We start from the raw sequence: 20,758 nt of genomic DNA on the forward strand, positions 1-20,758 counted from the left end.
TTTCTTCAGAGGCCTGACCCCAGGGCTGAGATGAAGAAGCGGGAGGTTCTCAGATCCACCGATGACACCAGGAATTCTTTGGGGAGCTCCTTCTGCTTTTGTGCAATGACACAGCTGGCCCCCAAGGACCCGGAGCAGGGCTGGCCCTCCCAGAAGGAGGGGCAGCCACACTTCGGGACCTGAGGGTCCCCGCCAAGCATGGTAGGCTCTAAGCTGAGCTGGACTCCTTGGAGCCAAGCACAGAGCTTGACTCCAAACTAAAGCAGAAGGACTGTCAAAGGACTTGGAGTAAGGAAGCCCTCAGGGACCCTGTCTGGCTCATCTGTGTCCCCAGAGCCTAGCACGATGCCTGGCCCAGACCAGGTGTTTCATACAGGTTTAACGAGTGCTGTAGCTCTGTTGACATTCTGCCCCTGCTGTCCTCAAGTCCACATAAGGAACAGAGGTGTGAGTGGCTTCTGCTGATGTAACACAGGTCTGAAGTGGGAGCAGACAGAGCAAGCAGGAAAATCACCATCACCAGGTTAGGTGGCTTCACTACTGTCTTTCCTTCCCAGCCTGGAGGCCCAGACCCCTCTGCTCCGTGGAATGCCTGTCCCTCACCTGGAGTCACAGGGAAAATACAATGCACTGAGTGGAAGAAAGGGGCCACTCGGGTCTGTAGGTGACAGATGGATCCCCAACTGACCATGAAAGGAGGACAAATAACAGAACCCAGACAATAAAGCTTGGGATCAGGCAACTGGGAAAGAGAGGGAAGCTTGAGACATTTCCTCCTCAGAGAACACTCAAGGCCATTACATCCCTATGACACAATTTTGGTTGCTTCTCTACTCTTGGGAAGGACAGGCAGACAGATCCCTTCAGCGAATAGCAATAGATCGCCAATGCCAGATGGTAGAAAGAGGTTCTGACAAAAGAACCACCCCTGAGTTATTTGAATATCAGTTCAGAATAGGTTTGAGGACACAGTATGGGTGAGAGAAATGTGAGGTGGTCTAGTCTTTCTGGGCCCTGTAAGCCTGATAGCTTATCAACTCACTCAAATGAGAAAGTTGGGTGTGGACAGATTGCTATGAAAGTCCACTGATGGGGGTGCCTGGGTGGCTCAGTCAGTTGGGCGTCTGCCTTCAGCTCTTGTTATGATCCCAGGGTCCTGGGTTTGGGCCCTGCGTTGGGCCTGCTCAGCTGGGAGTCTGCCTCTCCCTCTGCCTCTCCACCGCGCTTGTACCCTCTCTCTCAAGTAAGTAAAATCTTAAAAAAAAAAAAAAAGAATAAAAGAAAGAAAGAAAGAGAAAAAAGAAAAAAGGAAAGAAAAAAGAAAAGTCAGCTGATGGGACACACTGAGCCCAAAGAGAAAAGACTTGAGGAGTCAGGGGACTTTGAAAAAAGGAGGGAGGGGTGACCAGAGCATTCATCCCAAAGGAGGCAGAGGATCATATGCTGTGGAGATGGTCCGAGCCTCGGGAGATCAGACTGGCCAGGCTCCGAGGGGTACAGAGTTGCCTCATAACACAAGCTGTGTTTGGCACATACGGCTCTGTGCAAGGCCTTCAAGAAGATCCGCATCCATAACCCCTTACCTGAAGGGCTCTTTGTGTGTCCCATCCTTTGTTAGTCATTGAACCCCTAGTGCCAAGCAGAGAGGTTGGCACAGACTAAGCCACAAGGATAGCACAATGAATCAGTGAGTCAGCCAATCAGCCAGTGCTGAGTGCCTGAAGAGAGGTAGAAACCTCAGGACCCAGCACAGGCCTGGCCCAGAGAAGCCAACTGTATATGTTTGTTTTTGAATATGAATGAGCAACCCAACAAGGGAGCTCCAGAATGAAGACTTCTGGTGGGGAGTGGCCTTTGTCCTGAGACAAAGACTTCCGTCAGGGTGGTGGGCCATTAAAACATTATTTATCCTACTTCTGGTCCTAACAACCCATTAGTGTGTCATGGAATCAATGGAGCGAGTCGAAAATATTTTTTTTAAAAGAGGTGAATTTCAATGGAATGAGGGACAATGGAATGGCAGCTATGGGTGCAGCTCCGTGAAAAGGGTAGTTACTGCATGAAACGTGGTTGGTTGTGTGCGTGCACACACGCGCGTGCCTCTGAATAAGCTGCATTGCTTAGTGTTGGTTTCAGTTGAATGAGACTTAAAAGTACCTTCTAGACTGAGGAACTGACAAGACTTTCTGGGATAATCAGGGATTTGAAAGAATTTTAATGTGGCTGGAGCATAATCATGGTGATACTGTTCTCCAAATCAAAAGTCAAGAGCCATGCTCCAACGTTTGACATCAAGATGGTCTCAGGAAGTCTGGGGTACCTGATCCTGGTGTGCAGAGGGGCCGTGGGAGAGGGAAGGACAGGGTAACTATGTGGGCATACAGGTGGATTTGGAGCAGGAACCGAGAAAGACCCGTCCCTGGCCTGTTCACTGACCAGATCAGAGTTTGTCGTCTCAGTTAGGACTTAAAACTGGACATTAAGAGAAATGAAATAAACTTGATGCCATGTAAGTCTTCAGAATTTACTTCAGATCCTTTATAAAGACAAGGTTTCCAAGAATTTTGAAAGCAAGGGTTTCAAAGACGAGAAAAATAACAAGTGTATATGGGCGGGGGGAGATCCCATATGCACTCTGGTAGCAGAGCAGTTACAGAAAGGCATTTGCCTGCCACCCCCCCCATCCGCAGCCCCCAGCCCTGGGTTGTGGACAGCCCTCAGAGAGCCCTCAGAGAGCCTGAGTGGTAGAGACCATCTAATGGAGCTCAAATAAACACCAGCTTCCTGACAGCTGGCCTCTGAGTGAATTTATTATTGAATTACACTCCTGCGTCTCAGAACAAGCTGAACTGACAGGCTACCCCATCAGTTTAAGAGAAGGGGGGCAGGGAGAAAGACAATGATAAATTACCCTGACGGAAGATGGAAGAAGGTAAAGATCCTGCTTCCTCCAAAATGTCAGCCATTATATATTATTCATGTTGGTTTTTAAAAAAAAATCCCTCCCCACACTGAAATGAATGTCTATGATGATAAAGCAATGAGGTGAATTTAATTCAGGATGCAGGAAGCAACTTCTCGCATCATCCTGATGAGTAGCTAACAGCTCCTCCTCTGCCACTTGATCGTCCCGTTACTGATTTCAAAACCGAACTACGATCTCTGTTTGCTCGGTAGCTGCAGCTGGTTCCTAGCTGTCCGTCACGGCAGACGTTAGCAGAGCGCTGTGCGGAAGCGGGAGCCACTCGGGGTTTACCCGGAGAGAGCCTGCAGTCAAATCCTGGGGCGAGTGAGAGCAGATGACCTCGGGTGAGCGAGGCTCCAGGTCGTCCTCTGTGACGTGGGGCTACCAATTCCCACCCTGCAGGGTGTTGGGAAGATTAAATGAGATAAAATACCTGAAAGCCTGCTGGCTGGTGCGGAACACACATTCAGTTATAACACCTACCATTTACCGAGGACGTTCCGTGCATCAGCATTGTTTGAAATGCTTTGTAGTTTTCCTAAGTAGTAACACCTTTATGTCTCCCCGCAAACCCTATGACACAGGGACTTCATCACCCTTCTTTTACAGATGGGAAACTGAGGCACAGAGAAGTTCAGTAACCTGGCCAAAGACATAGGGCTTATAAGGGGCAGAGTCAGCTTTTTTTTTGAGTAAACAAGCACAATCAGGGGGAGGGGCAGAGGGAGAGGGAAAGAGAGAGAAGCAGACGCCCCACTGAGCATGGAGACCCAAGTTAGGGCTTGATCCCACCGCTCTGAGATCAGGACCGGAGCTGAAATCAAGAGCCAGACTGACAGAAGCACCCAAGTGCCCCAGCAGAGCCAGCATTTGAAGCCAAACCAATTGCTCCTGGAGCCCGTGTGCCGAGCTCTATTCTCTGCTTGGTCGTTCATAGTCCCCCCTCTCCGCATCTTCAGTCTGGAAATCTGTACAATGTGACACTGCTACAACTCCACAACCCCGGCTGGCCCCAGCTTTCTATCCAGTTCTGTCCAACGTGACGTAAAGTGAATGTGCACTAGGTCTTCGCACTTCAGAGCACAGCCTCGGAGGCAGGGAGCCCAGGCTTGCTTCCCAGCCCCACCCTTTGCTGTGTAACCCTTTGTTGTGACCTTGGACAGGTCTCCCCCTGTGCCTCATTTTCACCACCTGCCGTATGAGGATACTAACCCACACCTCATGGGGATGTCTGAGGATGAAATGAGACGTTAAAACACTTACGTGTCAGGGCAGTATGCCTTCAGTAAGTGTTAGTAACCCCCGTCACAGAGAGCAAGAGTTAGCCTTAGCATTCGCAAGGACATTAGTATTTGTAGAGGCTTTAGTGTCACTCTGAGAACTGGGGGAAGAACGAGAATCTTAGCCAGAAGCGTGAGTGCCATTACGGAATTGATGCCAGTGCCCCAGCGCCAGGGCAGGCAGAGGTGAGCGGACCTTGAGATCACCAGCTCTTTGTGGTAGAAGACAAAACTTGGAGGTCAGAGAAAGCTCTTGGCTCAGCAAAATAGTAGCAGGACGCAGGACTCTCCTACATCCTGGAGAACCTGGGGTCCCGAGTGAGGGCTCTCTCAAGCAGTAATTCCCGTGCTTGTAAGTCAGGGACTTATCTGATCCTGATAAATTTCAAGCCATAAGAAGTAAAAATAGCCCGAAGTCAAGCATCACGTTACTAACACATGCACCAAACACGTCTGTAGCGAGTCTAAATGGCCCTCCAGTCTGATACCTGCAGGGTCAAGAGTTGGCTCTAAGTGAACCCTGTGGAGACAAGCTATGATGTGGAGAAATGCTACCTCTGGACAGTGTTCTGGTAAAACAAAGGGTTGTGCCCATGTGCCTTCCTATGTCTGTCTCCTCCTCCCACCCCTGCAGGGCCCTGTGGGTCCAACCTGCAGTCCTCTAGAACCAACCCCAATCTGAAGAGAAGGCTTCGAGCAGCCCCAGCCACTCAGTCTCAGGTCCGTCAACTGCTCGGTTGTCTGACCAGTGGCTTGCCAGCTCTGCCAGATGGGTTTCTGCCTTGTCCCAACCACATTTCCCAGCCACAATTTCTGTGCCCTGAGGTAAGCAATTCGGTAGCCCTGCCAGCCAAGGACTCAAGCCTTGCCTTCTCTTGCCACGCTTTCGCCCCTGACACATCTGGTTCTAGAGCTCCATCCCTGCTCTGCTTTGGAACCTGGTAACACATGGGACATCCATACCCGTGGGAGCCATCTCATCATGGCTGCACCCTGTCAGATCCTCCTGCCCTGTCCCTCGTATGAGCTGGATTTTCTGTATCTCTGCTCAGCATTGTCCCCAACTCAGGAAGTGGATCTCACTCCGGTTGTCCCCTCCTTTCTGGGCAAAGCAAGAGAAGTCTCCCTTTTCCAGGTGAAAGCAGGACCCATCCTGTGCTCTGACAGGAAGACAGAGCATGCAGTCACAGAAACGACTTGTACACTGGGAGACTGTATCTGGAGTCACATATTAGTGGAGCTGCCTCGAGTTTTTCTAACAGCACAAACCATCTCCTGAGAATTCTCTGAAGCAGGCCTCTGGCTACACAGCACAGAGACCAGCCTGTGTGGACCTTCCATGTCCATGTCCCAAGTGTTTCCAAGCCACATCCCAGACAGCACCCTTGCTCCTCCAAAATGATCTCTACAGGCCAACCACTCTCAGTCCTGCTTCTCCTTTGCCACAACCAATGGATTCATTTCTCTCACATACAGTGTTAGGAATAGTCAAGGGCTCCGTTCTTGTGTTCACCTTTGTTGGCTAACAGAAAATATTCCAGAGGGTTCCTGTAGGAAATGACTCAGCCCTAAGCATCAGCATTCGGCAGTCCGGTTGCCCACAGGCTTGGGTGATCTGACCTGTGGCCTGGGAGTTCATGTTCCCTGAGTCTCTGAAGGACTCAATAGCCACATGAAGCTAGGAGGTCACAGAACAGTGGCTTCCAAGCTCTGCAGCAGGTGCAGCCTGAGGGCCCAGGAGACACTAGTAGCTGCTGGGCCATCTTGTCACTAGATGTCCCCAGGTGGTGTCAGGGTACCATAACAGCCCTGTCAGCACCCCAGCTTTCATGTGTGTTTGTGGGGATCCCCATCCAGCTCCAGAGATCATGTACCTCACCTCTAAATGAGGGAGTTGGATTCAGTCACCCCCAGGACCCTTCTCCCATTACTCTGAAGAAGACTGGATTTTCCCTTCCATCTCTCCAGATATACAAAAATAGCCTGAGAAAAAAGCTTTTTCTGAATGAACTGGAGTACTTTCCTGTGATGTTTATTCCATATACCCAGCAAGTGATCTGGAAGCCTCTGGTAGAGTCTAAACTGAACCCAACTCCAGTCATAATCCAACATGGCAGTCAGAAGAACAGAAGTCAGGGTATGTGGGCAGAGCCCAGAGCTCAGTTGTAAGTGTAGGAATGATTATATGTCATGCTGGCATGACTTGGTAGGCAGCCCCCTTTTTATCCCATGCTAGTTTTACTTCTAGATACAAGGATTTTTTAAAAATCAAATTATATTCATTCCAGAATGTCAGCAACTCAGACAAGTGGATTGTGTCTCATTTATTGTTAGTTATTTAACTGCTTACCATATATATAGTAAGAAATAAAACAGTAACTAACAGCAGTGCCCTCCTGTAGTTTGCATAAGTAAATAAGAAGATGGATGACTATCTTCCCTACTGCCCAGCACTGTGTAGTACACAGTAAGTGCTCAATTAAACGTCCAATAACTGAACCCTGTTCTCATTTACCAGACATCTGTCCATGTTTCTCTTCCATATATATTTTATTTGGGGCTAATTGAAATAGCTACATTCTTTTTTTTTTTTTTTTTTTTTTTTTTGCTTTCATCATCTTCTTTCACTGATTTTTGTGATATTCATTGATTTCTGTCCTCAACATTTACTGAATGCATCCTATGGATCTAGTCCTGTGCTGAGCATTGGGGTTACAAAGGTGGAAAGAAACATGGTCGTTATGCTCAAAGAACTCACAATATAGAAGAGAAGAAGAGATGTTTGAACTAAGGAATACACTTTATTGGGGTAAGTGTATTGTGCTGTGTCCACCGAAGGAGGGAATGACTTCTTTGTACCAGGGAAATCAGGAAGAGCCTCACTGAGAAGCAGGCCCTAAAAGAGAGGTTAATAGGAATGAGAAAGACATTCAAGGCAGGCGAACAAACAGAGACAAAGGCAAAGAGGTGTGGAAATACATGCCAAGACAAGGATATGAGAAGTAATTTAACATGACAGCGACACAAGACATGAGAATGGAAAAATGGGACATAGCCTGCAGAGACCAGCGGGGGCCAGATTCTGAAGGGGCTTGTATGCCAAGCTGAAGAGTTTGGACTTTGTCTGGAAACAGTGGGTACTGCAGAAATGACTTAGGTAACATAGAGACCCTGGTGATGTGGTGAAACAACAGTGATAAAGTTGGGACAGTTGGGGAGCTCTTAGATTCAGAAGTCTCCTTCCTCAAGAGAAGATCTGGTCCAATTCCCTGCCCTCCAGTAAGTCAGGAACATTTAAAAGAAAGTGATTAGATCCAGTTCTGTTGGTTTGGGCCTAAGGTCATTGGAAAAAAAAAAAAAACAGGAAGTGCTTTGAAATAAGTTAAAAAGAATGAAGCACAACTAGAAGTTAACTTTTGAATATAATAATATAGAGCATATTCAAGGGTATTTCATAAAAAGAAATCACAAACACACACCATTGTAACTCTGGTGCAGGGCAGTGGTCCCAAGGTGGGTGCTCAGGGTGGTCCATGAGGTACAGGGAGAAAATATTAGAACATCTGTATTTACTTTTGATCTTAAAAAGTAAGAACGAGTGAATGTTTTACTCATGTGGAACACTAGGTTTTCATTGATTTGCTCCCTTGGTCCGAATGTTAGTTGGTAACAAGACACTCTTAAGAGAGACAGTGGACTTTTTGCTGGTTTAATTCTAGTGTCTTACAATATGACTACTGGGTGTGTGTGTGTGTGTGTGTGTGTGTTTAACATCTAGTTTAACTAAACTTAGGTACAGAATGGTCCAGTGTCATCAAAAGATTCTTATAAAGTAGCTACAAATCAAAGACGATATACCGTGAGTCCGAGCAAACAAAAAAAATGGCAGAGCTGGTACCTCTAGTACAGAGTCTTCGTCAACTCCACTATGAAGTTAAAACCAATAATGATCATTTTCATCCAGTCTAACAGAAAAGGTAATCAAGATTCAGAACATTCAAGAACCTAAAAATAGTTAATCCGAAGATTCAACATCATCAAGAAGACTGTTTGAAGTACAGGCACACCTCGGAGATACTACTGGTTTGGCTCCAGACCACTGAAATAGAGCAAATATTACACTAAAGGAAGTCACATGAATTTTTGGGTTTCCCAGCATATATAAAATTTATGTTTACATTTTATCATAGACTATTAAGAATACAATATAATTATGTCTGAAAAACAATGTATGTACCTTAATTTAAAAATACCGTATCGCTAAAGAATGCTAACCATCATCTGAGCTTTCAGTGAATTATAATTTTTTTGCTGGTCAAGGGTCTTACCTCAATGTCGATGGCTGCTGACTGATCGGGGTGGTGTTTGCTGGAGGCTGGGGTGGCTGTGACAGTTTGTTAAAATAAGACAAGAATGAAGTTTGCTGCACTGATTGACTCTTACTTTCGTGAACAATTTCTCTATAACATGTGATGCTGTTTGATAAGCATTATACCTACAATAGAACTTCTTTCAAAATTGGAGTCAATCCTCTCTAACTTGCCACTGCTTTATTAACTTGGTTTGTGTCATATTCTAAATCCTTTGTGTCATTTCAACCATCTTCCTGGCATCTTCACCAGGAGTGGATTCCTTCTCAAGAAACCACTTCCATTGCTGATCCATGAGAAGTAACTGCTTATCCGTTCCAGTTTTGTCATGAGATTGTGGCAATTCAGTCACATCCTCAGGCTCCACTTGTAATTCTAGTTCTCATGCTGTTTCTACCACATCTGCAGTTACTTCCACTACTGAGGTCTTGAACCCCTCACAGTCACCCATAAGGGTTGTTGGAATCCACTTCTTAACTCCTGTTCATGTTGATATTTTGACTTCTTCTCATAAATCACAAATATTTTTCATGGCATCTAGAACACTGAATCCTTTCCAGAAGGTTTTCAATTTACTTTCTCCATACCTGTGAGAAGAATTGTTATCTATGGCAGCTATAGCCTTACGAGACATATTTCTTAAATAATGAGACTTGGAAGTGGAAATGACACCTTGATCCATGGGCTGCAGGATGGATGTTGTATTAGCAGGCATGAAAACAACATTCATCTTGTCCATCTTCATGAGGGCACTCAGGTGACTAGGTGCGTTGTCAATGAGCAGTGATATTTTGGAAAGAAGTCTGTTTTTCTGAGCAGTAGTTCTCAATAGAGGGTTTAAAATATTCAATAAACAGATGTAAACAGATGATATTCTGTCTTCCAGACTTCGATAGTCCATTCATGGAGCACAGGCAGAGTCAATTTAGCGTAATGCTTAAGGGCCCTAGGATTCTCAGGATGGTAAGCCAATGAGCACTGGCTTCAACTTATTAGCTGCATTGGCCCCTAACAAGAGACTCACTCTGTCCTTTGAAGCTTTGAAGCCAGGCACTGACTTCTCTCTAGCTATGGAAGTCCTCAACGGCATCTTCTTCCAGTAGAAGGCTGTTCCATCTGCTTTGAAAATCTGTTGCTGGGTGTGGCCACCATCATGGTTTACCTCAGCTAGATCTTCTGGATAACTTCCTGCAGCTTCTACGTCAGCACTTGCTGCTTCACCTTGCAGTTTCTGTTATGGAGATGGCTTCTGTCCCTAAATCTCAAGAACCAACCTCTACTGGCTTCACACTTCTCTTCTGCAGCTTCCTCACCTTCTCTCAGTCTTCATAGAATTGAAGAGAGTTAGGGACTTGCTCTGGATTAGTCTTTCACTTAAAGGACTGTTGTGGCTGGCTTGATCTTGTATCCAGACCACTCAAACTTTCTCCATACCAGCACTAGGCTGTGCTTACCATTCATGCATTCATTGGAGTAGCACTTTTAGATTACTTCAAGAATTCTTCCTTTGCCAACTTGCCTAACTGTTGCAAGAGGCCTAGCTTCCAGCCTACCTCAGCTCTCGCAACAAGCCTTCCTCACTGAGTTTAATTATTTCTAGCTTTTGATTTAAAGTGCTGGAACACTTGGGAGCCCTTGTGGGGTTATTAATGGGCCTAATTTCAATACTGTCGTGTCTCATTGAACAGGGAAGCCTAAGAAAAGAAAAAGAGACAAGGAAACAGCTGCTGGAGCGGTCAGAACACACTCATTTACCAATTAAGCTCGCCATCTTACGTGGGCACAGTTCCCGGTGCCCCAAAACAATGACAATAGTAATATCAAAGTTCACTGATCACAAAGCGTCATAACAAATATAATAATGATGAAAACGCTTGAAATGTTAACAAGAATTACCAAAATGTGACACAGAGACATGAAGTAAACAAATGCTGTTGGAAAAAGGGCGCCAACAGACCTGCTTAATACCGGGTTGCCACAACCCTTCAATTTGTAAACACTCAGTTTATCTGGGAAGCCCAACAAAACCAAGTATGCCTGTGTGCATTTTTATCCATTAAACCTTGTACCAAATGCATGTTATTCTTCCCCATGTTAGCTATTGATGGCAGCACACATGTACAAGTTATTAATAAATATAAATACACCCGAAGAGCCTGCTCAGACATGTTGACAGAAAATGTGTATAATCAAAAAGACCCTTACAAGCCTGCTCTGGTGATGTGAACGCTGATTTTTAAGGCAGCGCAAACAAACTGATATTCTCCACTAAAGTGTGTATCTGTGTCAGAGGGTAAGTAGTTTGAGAGGTGAGCTGACTTTGCTGAGTTCTCATGGATGATAAATGACAGCTCCTTAATTTGAATCCTGGCTTTCCAGCGACTTACAAGAATGGACAAGTCCATTCCCTGTTGAGACTTTATTTTCTCACCTCCACAATGAGACTTAGGAAAGCTTAGAAAGGAAGGTCCTTCCTAACATGGCATGACCCAGTGGGTTCCCAGGAATACATGTATAGATGGAAGATGTCAGACTAGAAAAGCTGTTTAGGGAAACTGAGGCAGCTCAGTGAGGTGGAGAGCCAGAAAGGGAGGACAGTGGAACAGCTGGTGTGGCCAGGCTGGAAGGAAGGTCATGGAGGCTTCAGGGAGAACAGGGTCAGGCTTTGACGGGAATCTGCTTGCTGGGGGTAGTTTAATAGGCTGTGGGCCCAACTGAGGTTCTAACAAAACCCAGCATAAAGTCTAGTAGATGCTGGAAAGATCCCCAGTCAATCAGCATGAGTTAGCAGAAAACAGTTTAAGGATCCGTGTAAGTCAGGCATGTAAAATCTATTTAAAGAATGCAATACAGAGGAGTGATTTGCATAAACAAGAGGGGCACAGAGTAAGCAGTACTTTAAATCAGAGAAAAGGGAAAGTTACTTTTTGCCACCTGGATCCCAAGTGATTATACCATTCTCCTGAATACCAATTTCAGTAGTTGTTTTCAGTTAATAACTAAGAAGTTAAAGCTGCAACTCTTCCCCCTTCACCTTCCTTTATCCGCTCATGTAATGCGCATCAAATAGCAAATCTAACTTAATTCCTGACGTTCACCGTTTAAAGTCTTCAAAGAAAGGAAGGTGCAGAGGAGGAGGCCAAGAGATAGGGCTGCAAGCTGAGGCGGGGCAGGTCCCCCCGGGGGAAGAAACCCTGTGGGCTGACCAGACCAGCTAGAAAGGGCCAGCCCCTCCAGCCCTCTGTTCCTTGGCTGAATCCCTATCAAGGTCACGTGGCTCCGACTTCTCAGGCATCGCCCCCACCTTCAGCTAAAGACATCAGTTCTTTATTCATCCAGTAAGTAACGTATCAAGAGCTTAGTCTGTGCCCTGCATTCAGATTCCAGGGCAAACACCTGTTTCGGTGGAGGTGCTCTTCTGCCCCCTTAGAAATGAACGTCATTCAGCCAAGGTGATGTGGCGCCTGTCCTCACGGAGCGCGTGGTCTGTCAGGGAAGAAGATGGGCCCTGTGGCGTGACACCGCTGAGGTGTTACAGAGGCAGGCCAGGGGAGCGGAGGGAGCGGGGTGGGTGCTCCGCGTGGGTACTGAGGGTAAGCAGGTGATTTTCAGGTGAACAGGATAGGTGAAAGGTTCCATGGAGAGGGAACAGCTCAGAGATACATGTAAGGATTGTGAGAGTGCCATGAAGATTCTGAAACAAGGTGGAACAGGGCTCCTTGAACTAGACCGGGTAGCACTATATTGAAACCATTATACGTTCTTAAACGTGTATTAGGTTCTGTTTGACGTCAGGATGGGGAAAACTTCAGCCTGGATGGGCAGTTGAGAATGGCGGTTCAGAGAGATCAGATGCCTCTCCAAAGTCATACCGTCAGTTACCAGAGTCAAAACTGGGGACTGACTCCCTGCCCAGGATGCTTTCCACCACACCCATCCCCCACCTCCCCCCTGACCCACACTTGAGGTTCATTTCTTATTTGCTTGATTCTGTTTCGAGGTGTCCTTGTCTCTCCAATGGTTTCCTCTCTTGACCCCAGACCTGGTCCCTGTCCTTAGGAAGCAGCCAGGCAGATCTTCCTCCTCACTGGCGTCGGTAAAGGGCACCTCAGTCTGGCCCTGAGTGTGGGATTGGACTAATGCCAGTGTGTGTGATGCTCCCCTCCCCCCTTGGCACGATCACTCCTTCCTGGCAGAGTTCACTCAACCTAATTGCTTGTTTTGTACTCCAGCTGCCTGACATATGCCAAACCCATGTGTTGACTCACTTGTGTCAGAGACAGCTACACTTGAGCATTTCACATTGGCTCTGGGGAGCTCCAGCAAGCAAGTGGGGACTGTAATTCATGCATTTACCACTCCAGCACTTAGCTTATTAAGTAGGTGCTCAGGTTGTTCATTCAAGTGAGTTTTAGTGACTGCAAGTATGTAACATCGTGGTGACAGAAAGGACCTGGAGGTAAGAAGCCTTAGCTTGGCGCATCAGTACAGCCAGTAAAAGTCTTGGCTGTATGACCTTGAGCAAGTTTTTTCCTCTCTGCATTTCAAGTCCTTGATCATTTTTTCACCCAACAGACACTCAGGAAGCAAGATCCCAGGCTTACCCTAGCCACTGAAGATGTGGTTCCAGCCCTCCTCTGGCTCGCACATACGTGCAAATGTGTCAATTCAGCTCTGTAAACGTGAATGGTAGAATTCTAGGACTGTCACGGCCAGGGAGAGATACTTGGAAGTATCTGGAGGAGCCTAGAGGAACGGTGATTAATTGTGCCAGGAAGAGTTGGTAACAGCCTTGCCGAGGTGATGACAGCTTAGATGGGAATCCGAGGACAAGGAGAAAATAATACCACACAACTCCATGATGCCCAGACAGTGACCAAGGGAAAGCAAAACATATCAGACACAGGACTGGTCATAAGGGGGTCATGTGAGCCAGCTGGGGAGCCACATGGGTGACCGTGCTCTGTCCTACACGTTTCTAGTTTCTCACCAAGGTGATCTTCCAACACAGAATTTCATAGTCAGAGCACAAGCTATTTCTTAGCCTCGTTGACCCTACATGTGGGGTCAGTGTTCCAGTGGCGCCCAGAAGCTGGCTTTAGTGCCTGCTCACAGAAGCTGAGAATGAAACGTTCAGAAATTCTGCAAGCTGGTGTTTGAACACTACTGTTATTAAAAACTAATATATTATATGAAATTAAAAGTAAATCAATTATATTGATAACAATCCAAACTTATCACTTGCTAATTATTTTACTATATTTTACTATTACCTTTGCTCCTGAGTTTCTTAGGACTATTATGTCTCTGTGGTGGAAATACTGTATAACATGAGGTGCTCCCATGCATCTCTTCCCAACTCTGGGTTCAGTAGTATCTCGTTAAGAGCGTGAAATAAGTCACAGCAGAAGTATTTACACCACAGAAATAGGCAAATGCTACAAATTCAAGCTATTTTTCTTTTGAAAGCCAATTGTTAAATGTTTGCCAGTACACCACTGGTGGTACCCATTAAATAAACGGGAAAGCATTTGGAATCCCAGAACGCGTACCTTTTCAAACCTCCCTGGACAAAAACACATAGCAGGAGACACATTTCCAAGGCCTCCACAGAGCAGACTTCTCCCACCTCCTTTGTCCCAGAGAAGCTTTTATGTTAAGCTGGGTCTTCTGACAATCATGGTCAGACAGAAGGAGGATGGAAGTGTTTTTCTCCAGGACTTAATTCCTGAGCCAAATGCCGGTTTTGGCAAGAGGCCTCTGTGGTGTACAGGAGTACAAGGAGTCAACTTAATCTTCTCCAGAACCCAAGCAATCTACAGGATCCTGGGCTAAAATTACATCTGCTCTGGCTTGCCCAAGCACAGGCTACATGATAGCCAAATGGTGCTGATTTATTGTTTCCCAATTACCAGGAAATCCCCAAAGAGAGAGAAATCTGAGCAGGCTGGCCCACATGTGTCTGAGGGGCAGCAGCTAGGGCAGCCCCCAAAAGGAAACCATCCCCAGAGGGCTGGTGATTGTCCAGGCAGAATCTGAAGGCATATATGTCAGGAGAAGCCTGGATAGTCGCCAGCACCAGGAGATGAGATCTGTTAGTAATTCTCTGGAAGGACAAAGTTCCAGCAATAAGAAATTCAATTTTCCTCCAATAAAGAAAGCATCTCTCAGTACCAGCTGAATACAATTGATGGAATAAATCTTTCCCATTAGTGGAGAGATAATTTCACATAAGTGTACTGGGAGACCTTCAGAGCAGGACTGAGAGTCCTTGCCGAGCCTCCCTGCTTAACTTGTTTGTCATGTAATTGCATTTAGACCAAGGGCCTCGGAAGGAAACCACTGACTGAATTAGCATTAACCAGATTTTGTGTAGTGAGGTGAGGTGAGGTGGGGTAGGGTGGGGCGGGGCGGGGCGGGATGGGGGGAGCTTGATGCATTGTGGGTAGTTGTTCCTGCCTTCAGAAAGGACAAGCTGACACTGGAGGGACCAGCTGCTTACAAGCCTGGTGTTAATTGCTTTTCTCATCAAACAGAGAAAAGTTTATCACTCTAGGAAGGTAGAGATGTAAATACCTAATAAAGCAGAGACCGAGTCTGAGATCTTTTTTTTTTTATGAATGCCCACAGGTCTCATCAGCAGCTCTTCCCTAGGCCAGAAAAAAAAGAGCCTTCTGAACCAAGGCGGGTGGAAAAAGTTGTCTGGATGCTCGTGCCTGCATGTTTGCCTCAGATTTGTGTTGTCAGTGAGGGCCATCTCCCCAGTGCCCTGATGCCTTAGGATGCCGACACTGCTGAGCACATTGCCAGTGGTAAACAGACTGGTCTAGAATTGGACCCCGAGTTGTGAGCCCTGGATTCCAGGCCTGGCTCCGCCACCATGCCACTGTGTGGCTTGGGGGCAAGTAGCATAACCTCTGTGGACCCCAGTTTCCTCCTCGTCCACTAACTCTGTGATCTTCCAGCTGGCTTTTCTCTGGCCTCTCCTGAGACTAAACTCCAGAGCTGTCTTCAGAATCACCCCAAACCTCTATTTTATCTAGAGAGATCTTGTTTTTATTTGTTTTCAACTTTGGGTCCTTATCAAATATCATCTGATAAAAAGCTTCCCTCTCTGATATATTTGAAAAACCATTATTCTAGATGACCTCTAATTGTCCCACGTACTCACTCAGTCCACCATTTTTTTGAAACAATGGTCTAGTACTTGTTAGGCATTTCCAGGCACTGCAGAGAGAAGAAAAGGAAGAGCTCTTGACCCTGCCCTCAAGGAGCTCATGATCTAGTGGAGAGGAGAACAATGTATGCCACGGTGGGGTAGCAACGTGTTTGTGTCAGACTTTGGAAGAAAGTGACTAGTGCCAATTAGGGCCATCAAGACAGGCTTCAGGGAAGAGGTGTCATTTGAAGCTGATTCATGAAGGATGGGACTGTTGGGGGAGGGGTGCAGGAGTGACACCTGCAGCGGTGGGGAGAACAGTGCACCGACATGGAGGCCTAGGCTACGTGTGCATGGCAGCTATGGGGAAAACAGAGGGGGTGTTGTCTGGAATACAGTGGGAAAGTGGGAGTAGGGATATTGGGAGATGCCAAAGCTTCCAGAACCCACTCTGGGGGATGCTAGCCTCTGTCCTTCTGTTTCTAAAGCCCGATGAGAGTAATTGCTGTCTATCCTGTTCACTGTCTTGCTACCTACCTCCAGTGACACTATTAGTAACGGTAATAACCACTGCCATTTATGTAGCTCACTCTGTACCAGGATGCCAAAACAGAGGCTCAGAAAGCCGTCACATGCTTGTGCAACTTTAGAGAGCTCACAAGTGACAGAGCTGAGAGGCGAACCCATGTCACATGACTCCGGATTCTCATGCGTGACTCTACAGTACAGCCCCAGCTTATCTGCTTGTGGTAGCACATAGTATCCTTAGAGAATAACCCCTGAGTAAGACACCTAAAAACATCTCCCAGAAATAAGCTTTTAGAGGACACTGTGATGTCTTAAATTGGAGCATTATGAAAAAAAGAAGGTATTTACTCCCCTTGAGTGAAGACAATAAGCGCCTGGGTGCCAGAATATGTCTGAGCAGCCTGCCTTCTGTCTTCTGACCTCTGGGGCTTCCCTGGCAGCCCGGCTTCCGAGCATGAAAAGTAGATCACGTGATCCTCTCTTCTCTACCCACAGGCATGCATGTGTCATTCGTGGTCAAGTGATGACATCAGACGGGACCCCGCTGGTTGGTGTGAATATCAGTTTTGTCAATAACCCTCTCTTTGGATACACAATCAGCAGGCAGGATGGCAGGTAAGAGACCTTTTGTGGACAGTGTTAGTGACAGTCCTGCTCTCGTGGTCTTACCACACAGCTGCTACTGGACTGACAATGTGGAAAGGGGATGGGGCCTGAGTTCAGAGGCCCAGTTCTGTAACTCAGTAGGTGTGAGACCTTGTATCTGACTCTGGCCTAACTCCCTTTGGCTAAAAGTTAAGCAGTTTCTTCTCTGGTTCTCAGAGTCTAAGTGTAGGGTACCTTATACATGTTCCCCGGCTCCATGGCTTATAACATAAGATACTATCACATGGACCACTTTCTACAGACCGGACAACTCCAGAGATGTTAGCATTCCTGCTGTGTGGTTTCCATGTGCAATCAGCTAGGTCTACGGAAACCACTGGGTGATGACAGAACTCTGCCCTTTGGGTCCCTGTGAGAACCGTCAGTAGAGGGAGGTGAAGTTTCTTTAGTCCCTCCAGCTCTTCCATTTACTAGAACAATTCGACAATTCTTCTCACCTCTTGAGGCCTCAACTTTTTAACTGGTTGAGTGGTCCCAATACTAGCATCTCCCAAATTTGGTTGTAAAGATTACATTCCGTGATAGAAGAGGAAGCACCTTGCATGTAGTAGGTGTTAAATAAATCTCACTTTCTGGTTCATTGCTTCATTGTCAAGGTCTGGCACAAGGTAAGGATGTAAGAGATATTAACCGTTTATTAAAATTACCGATTATTAAATGATGAGAAGGTGATGATTACAGTACAAGCCATGGGAATATTTTGGAGAAAAGGGGAAGGGAAGGAGGAAAGTGGAATATTTAGGCTGTCAGTGGTGACAGGTCCTCGATTTTTAATAAAATCAGGTGGTGGCAGTCCATCTGGCTAAGTGTGGGCCCATAAGGTTGATTTTCACTCTGTGTTGGAAATTGTGCTCCAGCCTGATTGATTTTAGCACCTCTTTAATCCAATATCAGATGTGAACATGTCCCGGCCGAGGTGATAATGAAGTAGAGGCTCATCTGTTTGTAGACATGTGTGCCTCTTATCGTGGCAAGCTTGGCATGGGGACACCTCTCCCCCCCGTCCTCTCTCTGGGAATGGGAAGGGGCCCAGCTAGAAGGGGCTGGCATCCGGTCCCGGGAATAATCTGCGCAGCCCAGACCACAGCTCCCGCACACATCCCATCCCAGGAAGCATGTCAGTATAGACGTTCGTTACAGCTTAGGGGGCTGTCCTTCCCCATGCTCTGTCTTTACTGCCTTCCAGCTGGGGGCTGTCTGCTCTATGGAAATGGCAGATGTGAGCATCCTAGGCAACAGGTATTGTGGCTACATCATTACCTGCTGTGAAACAGTCATCAAAAAGGAGCCGTGGGAACTGCTCTTTTTTTTTGCCATGAAACGTGCCCGTCATTCACAAGAGATGGCAAACCGTCAGTCCTTTGCCCGGCTGTGCTGGGTCAGGGTGGGTCTGTAAAACACCCCAGAGTCATGTAAGTTTGGTAGCCCTTGGGAAAAGCCCACTTTGTCCTCTTCAGGCTTGGATTCCTTCTGTGTGTGCTGCCCCACTCTTTGACCTCTTGACAGCATTGGAGGGGTGGGGGGTGCTGGGAGGAGTGTCAGCCGTGTTCCATGCATCCACCTGCTAAATCATGTTATAGAAACCAGAGTTGCTGACACTTCAAGCTTGAGTTTCAAAGCAGTTTTCAGCAGTGCTTCTTGGGGCTTGACTTTTCGTCCCAGCGTAGACACTGCATCACATAGAGGAGAGTCATTACATATTCTCCAGGGGTCTGAGAACCCCAATTTGTTACATGTGCATGGGCACCATCTCACCCATTTCCCTCCCACTCCCCTGACTCTCCATCTTTCGTACCTCTCACACCCCAGGAGAACCTGGAAGGCTGGAGATGTTGTCCAGAGTCAATGGGATGTGTAAGTCCGGGGAGCAGGTCTACCTCAGCTTTGTCTCCCTCAATTTCCAGGCAGGCACCGTGCTCCCCTCCCTGGCCCAGCTCCCCCTTCACCCATCCACCATACTGCAATACTAGGAATCCAGTCTTAACCAGAGCCACAGAGGTCATTAAAAGAGATGAAAAATAGAAGTCATGAAGACAAATTTTGAAAGAATAGCAGACAAGAGAAGCAGTTCAGGCTCATTGAATTGAAAAATGGGGTTATACGGAGCATGATGCCCTGGGAGTGGGGCCCTGGGCTTTTCCCATCCATTATCCCATGTATCTAATTAATAACTCTGCCAAGCGATTATGATCAGCAGCTTCATTTTACATGAGGAGATTGAGGCTCAGACAGGTGACATAAGTCACCTAAGGAGTAAGCGGCAGTGCTTGCACCAGTCTTCAGCTGTCTGGGCTTCATCTGAGAGCCAGGCCTTCCCTGTGGGGTTGGATTCACACCCATGTCCACAACAGGGTTTCCCTCCAGATGATCAGGCCTGGCTCTTGGCAAGATCCCGTCACACCCAGCTCTTGGCAAGGCCAGCTACCTCCAGCTTGTTCACCGCCTCAAGAATCCGTCTCTTCAAGTTTGTCTTCACTTCCTCCCCACACTTGTCCTCTCGTGAAAGGAGCTTGTAAGTCAGGCCAAAATTCTGTGTGATGGTTAAAAATGCTCTGTCAAAGTACAGATGCTCTTCAGTTCTGTGACAGGAAAGTTGTTCTCTGGGTATTTCCCCAAAACCATGGATATCCTCCTAGGGAGCCAAAACCTAAACTCTTGATTCAGCATAAACTCTGCCATTGCTTATTGAAGGATGGTGCTGTCCCACTTGCTTTACCCAAGTGTGGGCCTCAAAGCGCCGAGTGGTTTGAAAAGAAGGCAAAGTAAGTGAAAAGCTTCAGCAAAGGACAGAAGAGTCAGGCTCTGGAGGCTAGAAACCCGAATCTGGGGGCATTGTCTACCAGGAGCAGGATTTGGCACTAGTCAGGGCAGTTGTGCTAAATCCCTAGAAGGGGGAAGAGCAGACTGGAGCAGTGAGCCCAACCCCACAAGGTGTATTTATCAGGGACAAAGGGGAGGTTCTGTGTTAGTCTCTAAAACTAACTGCATGGATGAATGTTGGGGTGACCTAAGATAACAGCCAAAGTCAGAAGGAACCCAGGGTGTTTTGTGGACAGTCAGAAGGAATTGACAGCATCACTCATGCATTCATTCTGTGAACTATAACCATTAAGTACAGCACTAGGTTCTGGAAAGATGGAGGAATCCTTGTGCCCAGGCTGGAGCATTAAGGCATGAGTCCTGTGCAGTGTAAGTGGGCCAGAAGGAGGAGAGTACACGGGGCCCTAGGAGCCCAAGGGAGGGAGCTGGAGTTCTGTCCGGCCAAGGAGTTAGCAGGAGCTCTCCCATCAAAGAAGCGAGATGAGGATAGGCCTTGAACCCTCATCCATGGATATTAAGGCAGACGTGTGTTGTGGTAAGCTCTGGGTGTTACATGTTAGTGATGTCACTAAATTCTGAGACTAGTATTACACTATATGTTAACTAACTAGCATTTAAATACAAATTTGGAAGAAAAAATAATAAAACAATGAAAAAAAAGAAAATTATCGTATCATATGGCCCCTTGCTAGTGCTTCTATAAAAGAGAAGCATCAGACTGGGAGAGGGCCATGGTCGAAGCCTAGGGTGCTGGCTCCCAGGGACAGGGGCAGAGATCTCACCTCAGTGGGCAGTTCCGGGCACTCTTCCACTTCCCTTCTCCGCTCCTCAAGCACTGTCATTCTAGTCGTGCTTGTCTATAACTTGCTTAGCCATTTTGGAACTCCAGAGGCCTACGTTGACTAATCTGTCACAATCAGAGCTAAAACTGCCACAGGGTCATAGAATCTTAGTGACTTAAGCGTAATCC

At 46.8% G+C, this 20,758-nt stretch overlaps 1 protein-coding gene across 1 annotated transcript in view; it reads left to right on the forward strand.

Annotated features, from left to right (window-relative positions):
* The window catches only part of TENM4 (teneurin transmembrane protein 4), a 715,043-nt gene that overhangs the window by 629,904 nt on the left and 64,381 nt on the right, over positions 1 to 20,758 (forward strand). The window contains exon 20 of the mRNA XM_032852968.1: positions 16,798 to 16,917. Coding sequence (XP_032708859.1) covers positions 16,798 to 16,917 — 120 coding nt within the window. The remainder of the gene's footprint in view (positions 1 to 16,797; positions 16,918 to 20,758) is intronic.

Source organism: Lontra canadensis, unplaced genomic scaffold (assembly GCF_010015895.1).
Source record: "Lontra canadensis isolate GAN:19392208 unplaced genomic scaffold, GSC_riverotter_1.0 scaffold7, whole genome shotgun sequence".
Taxonomy (NCBI): Eukaryota; Metazoa; Chordata; class Mammalia; order Carnivora; family Mustelidae; genus Lontra; species Lontra canadensis.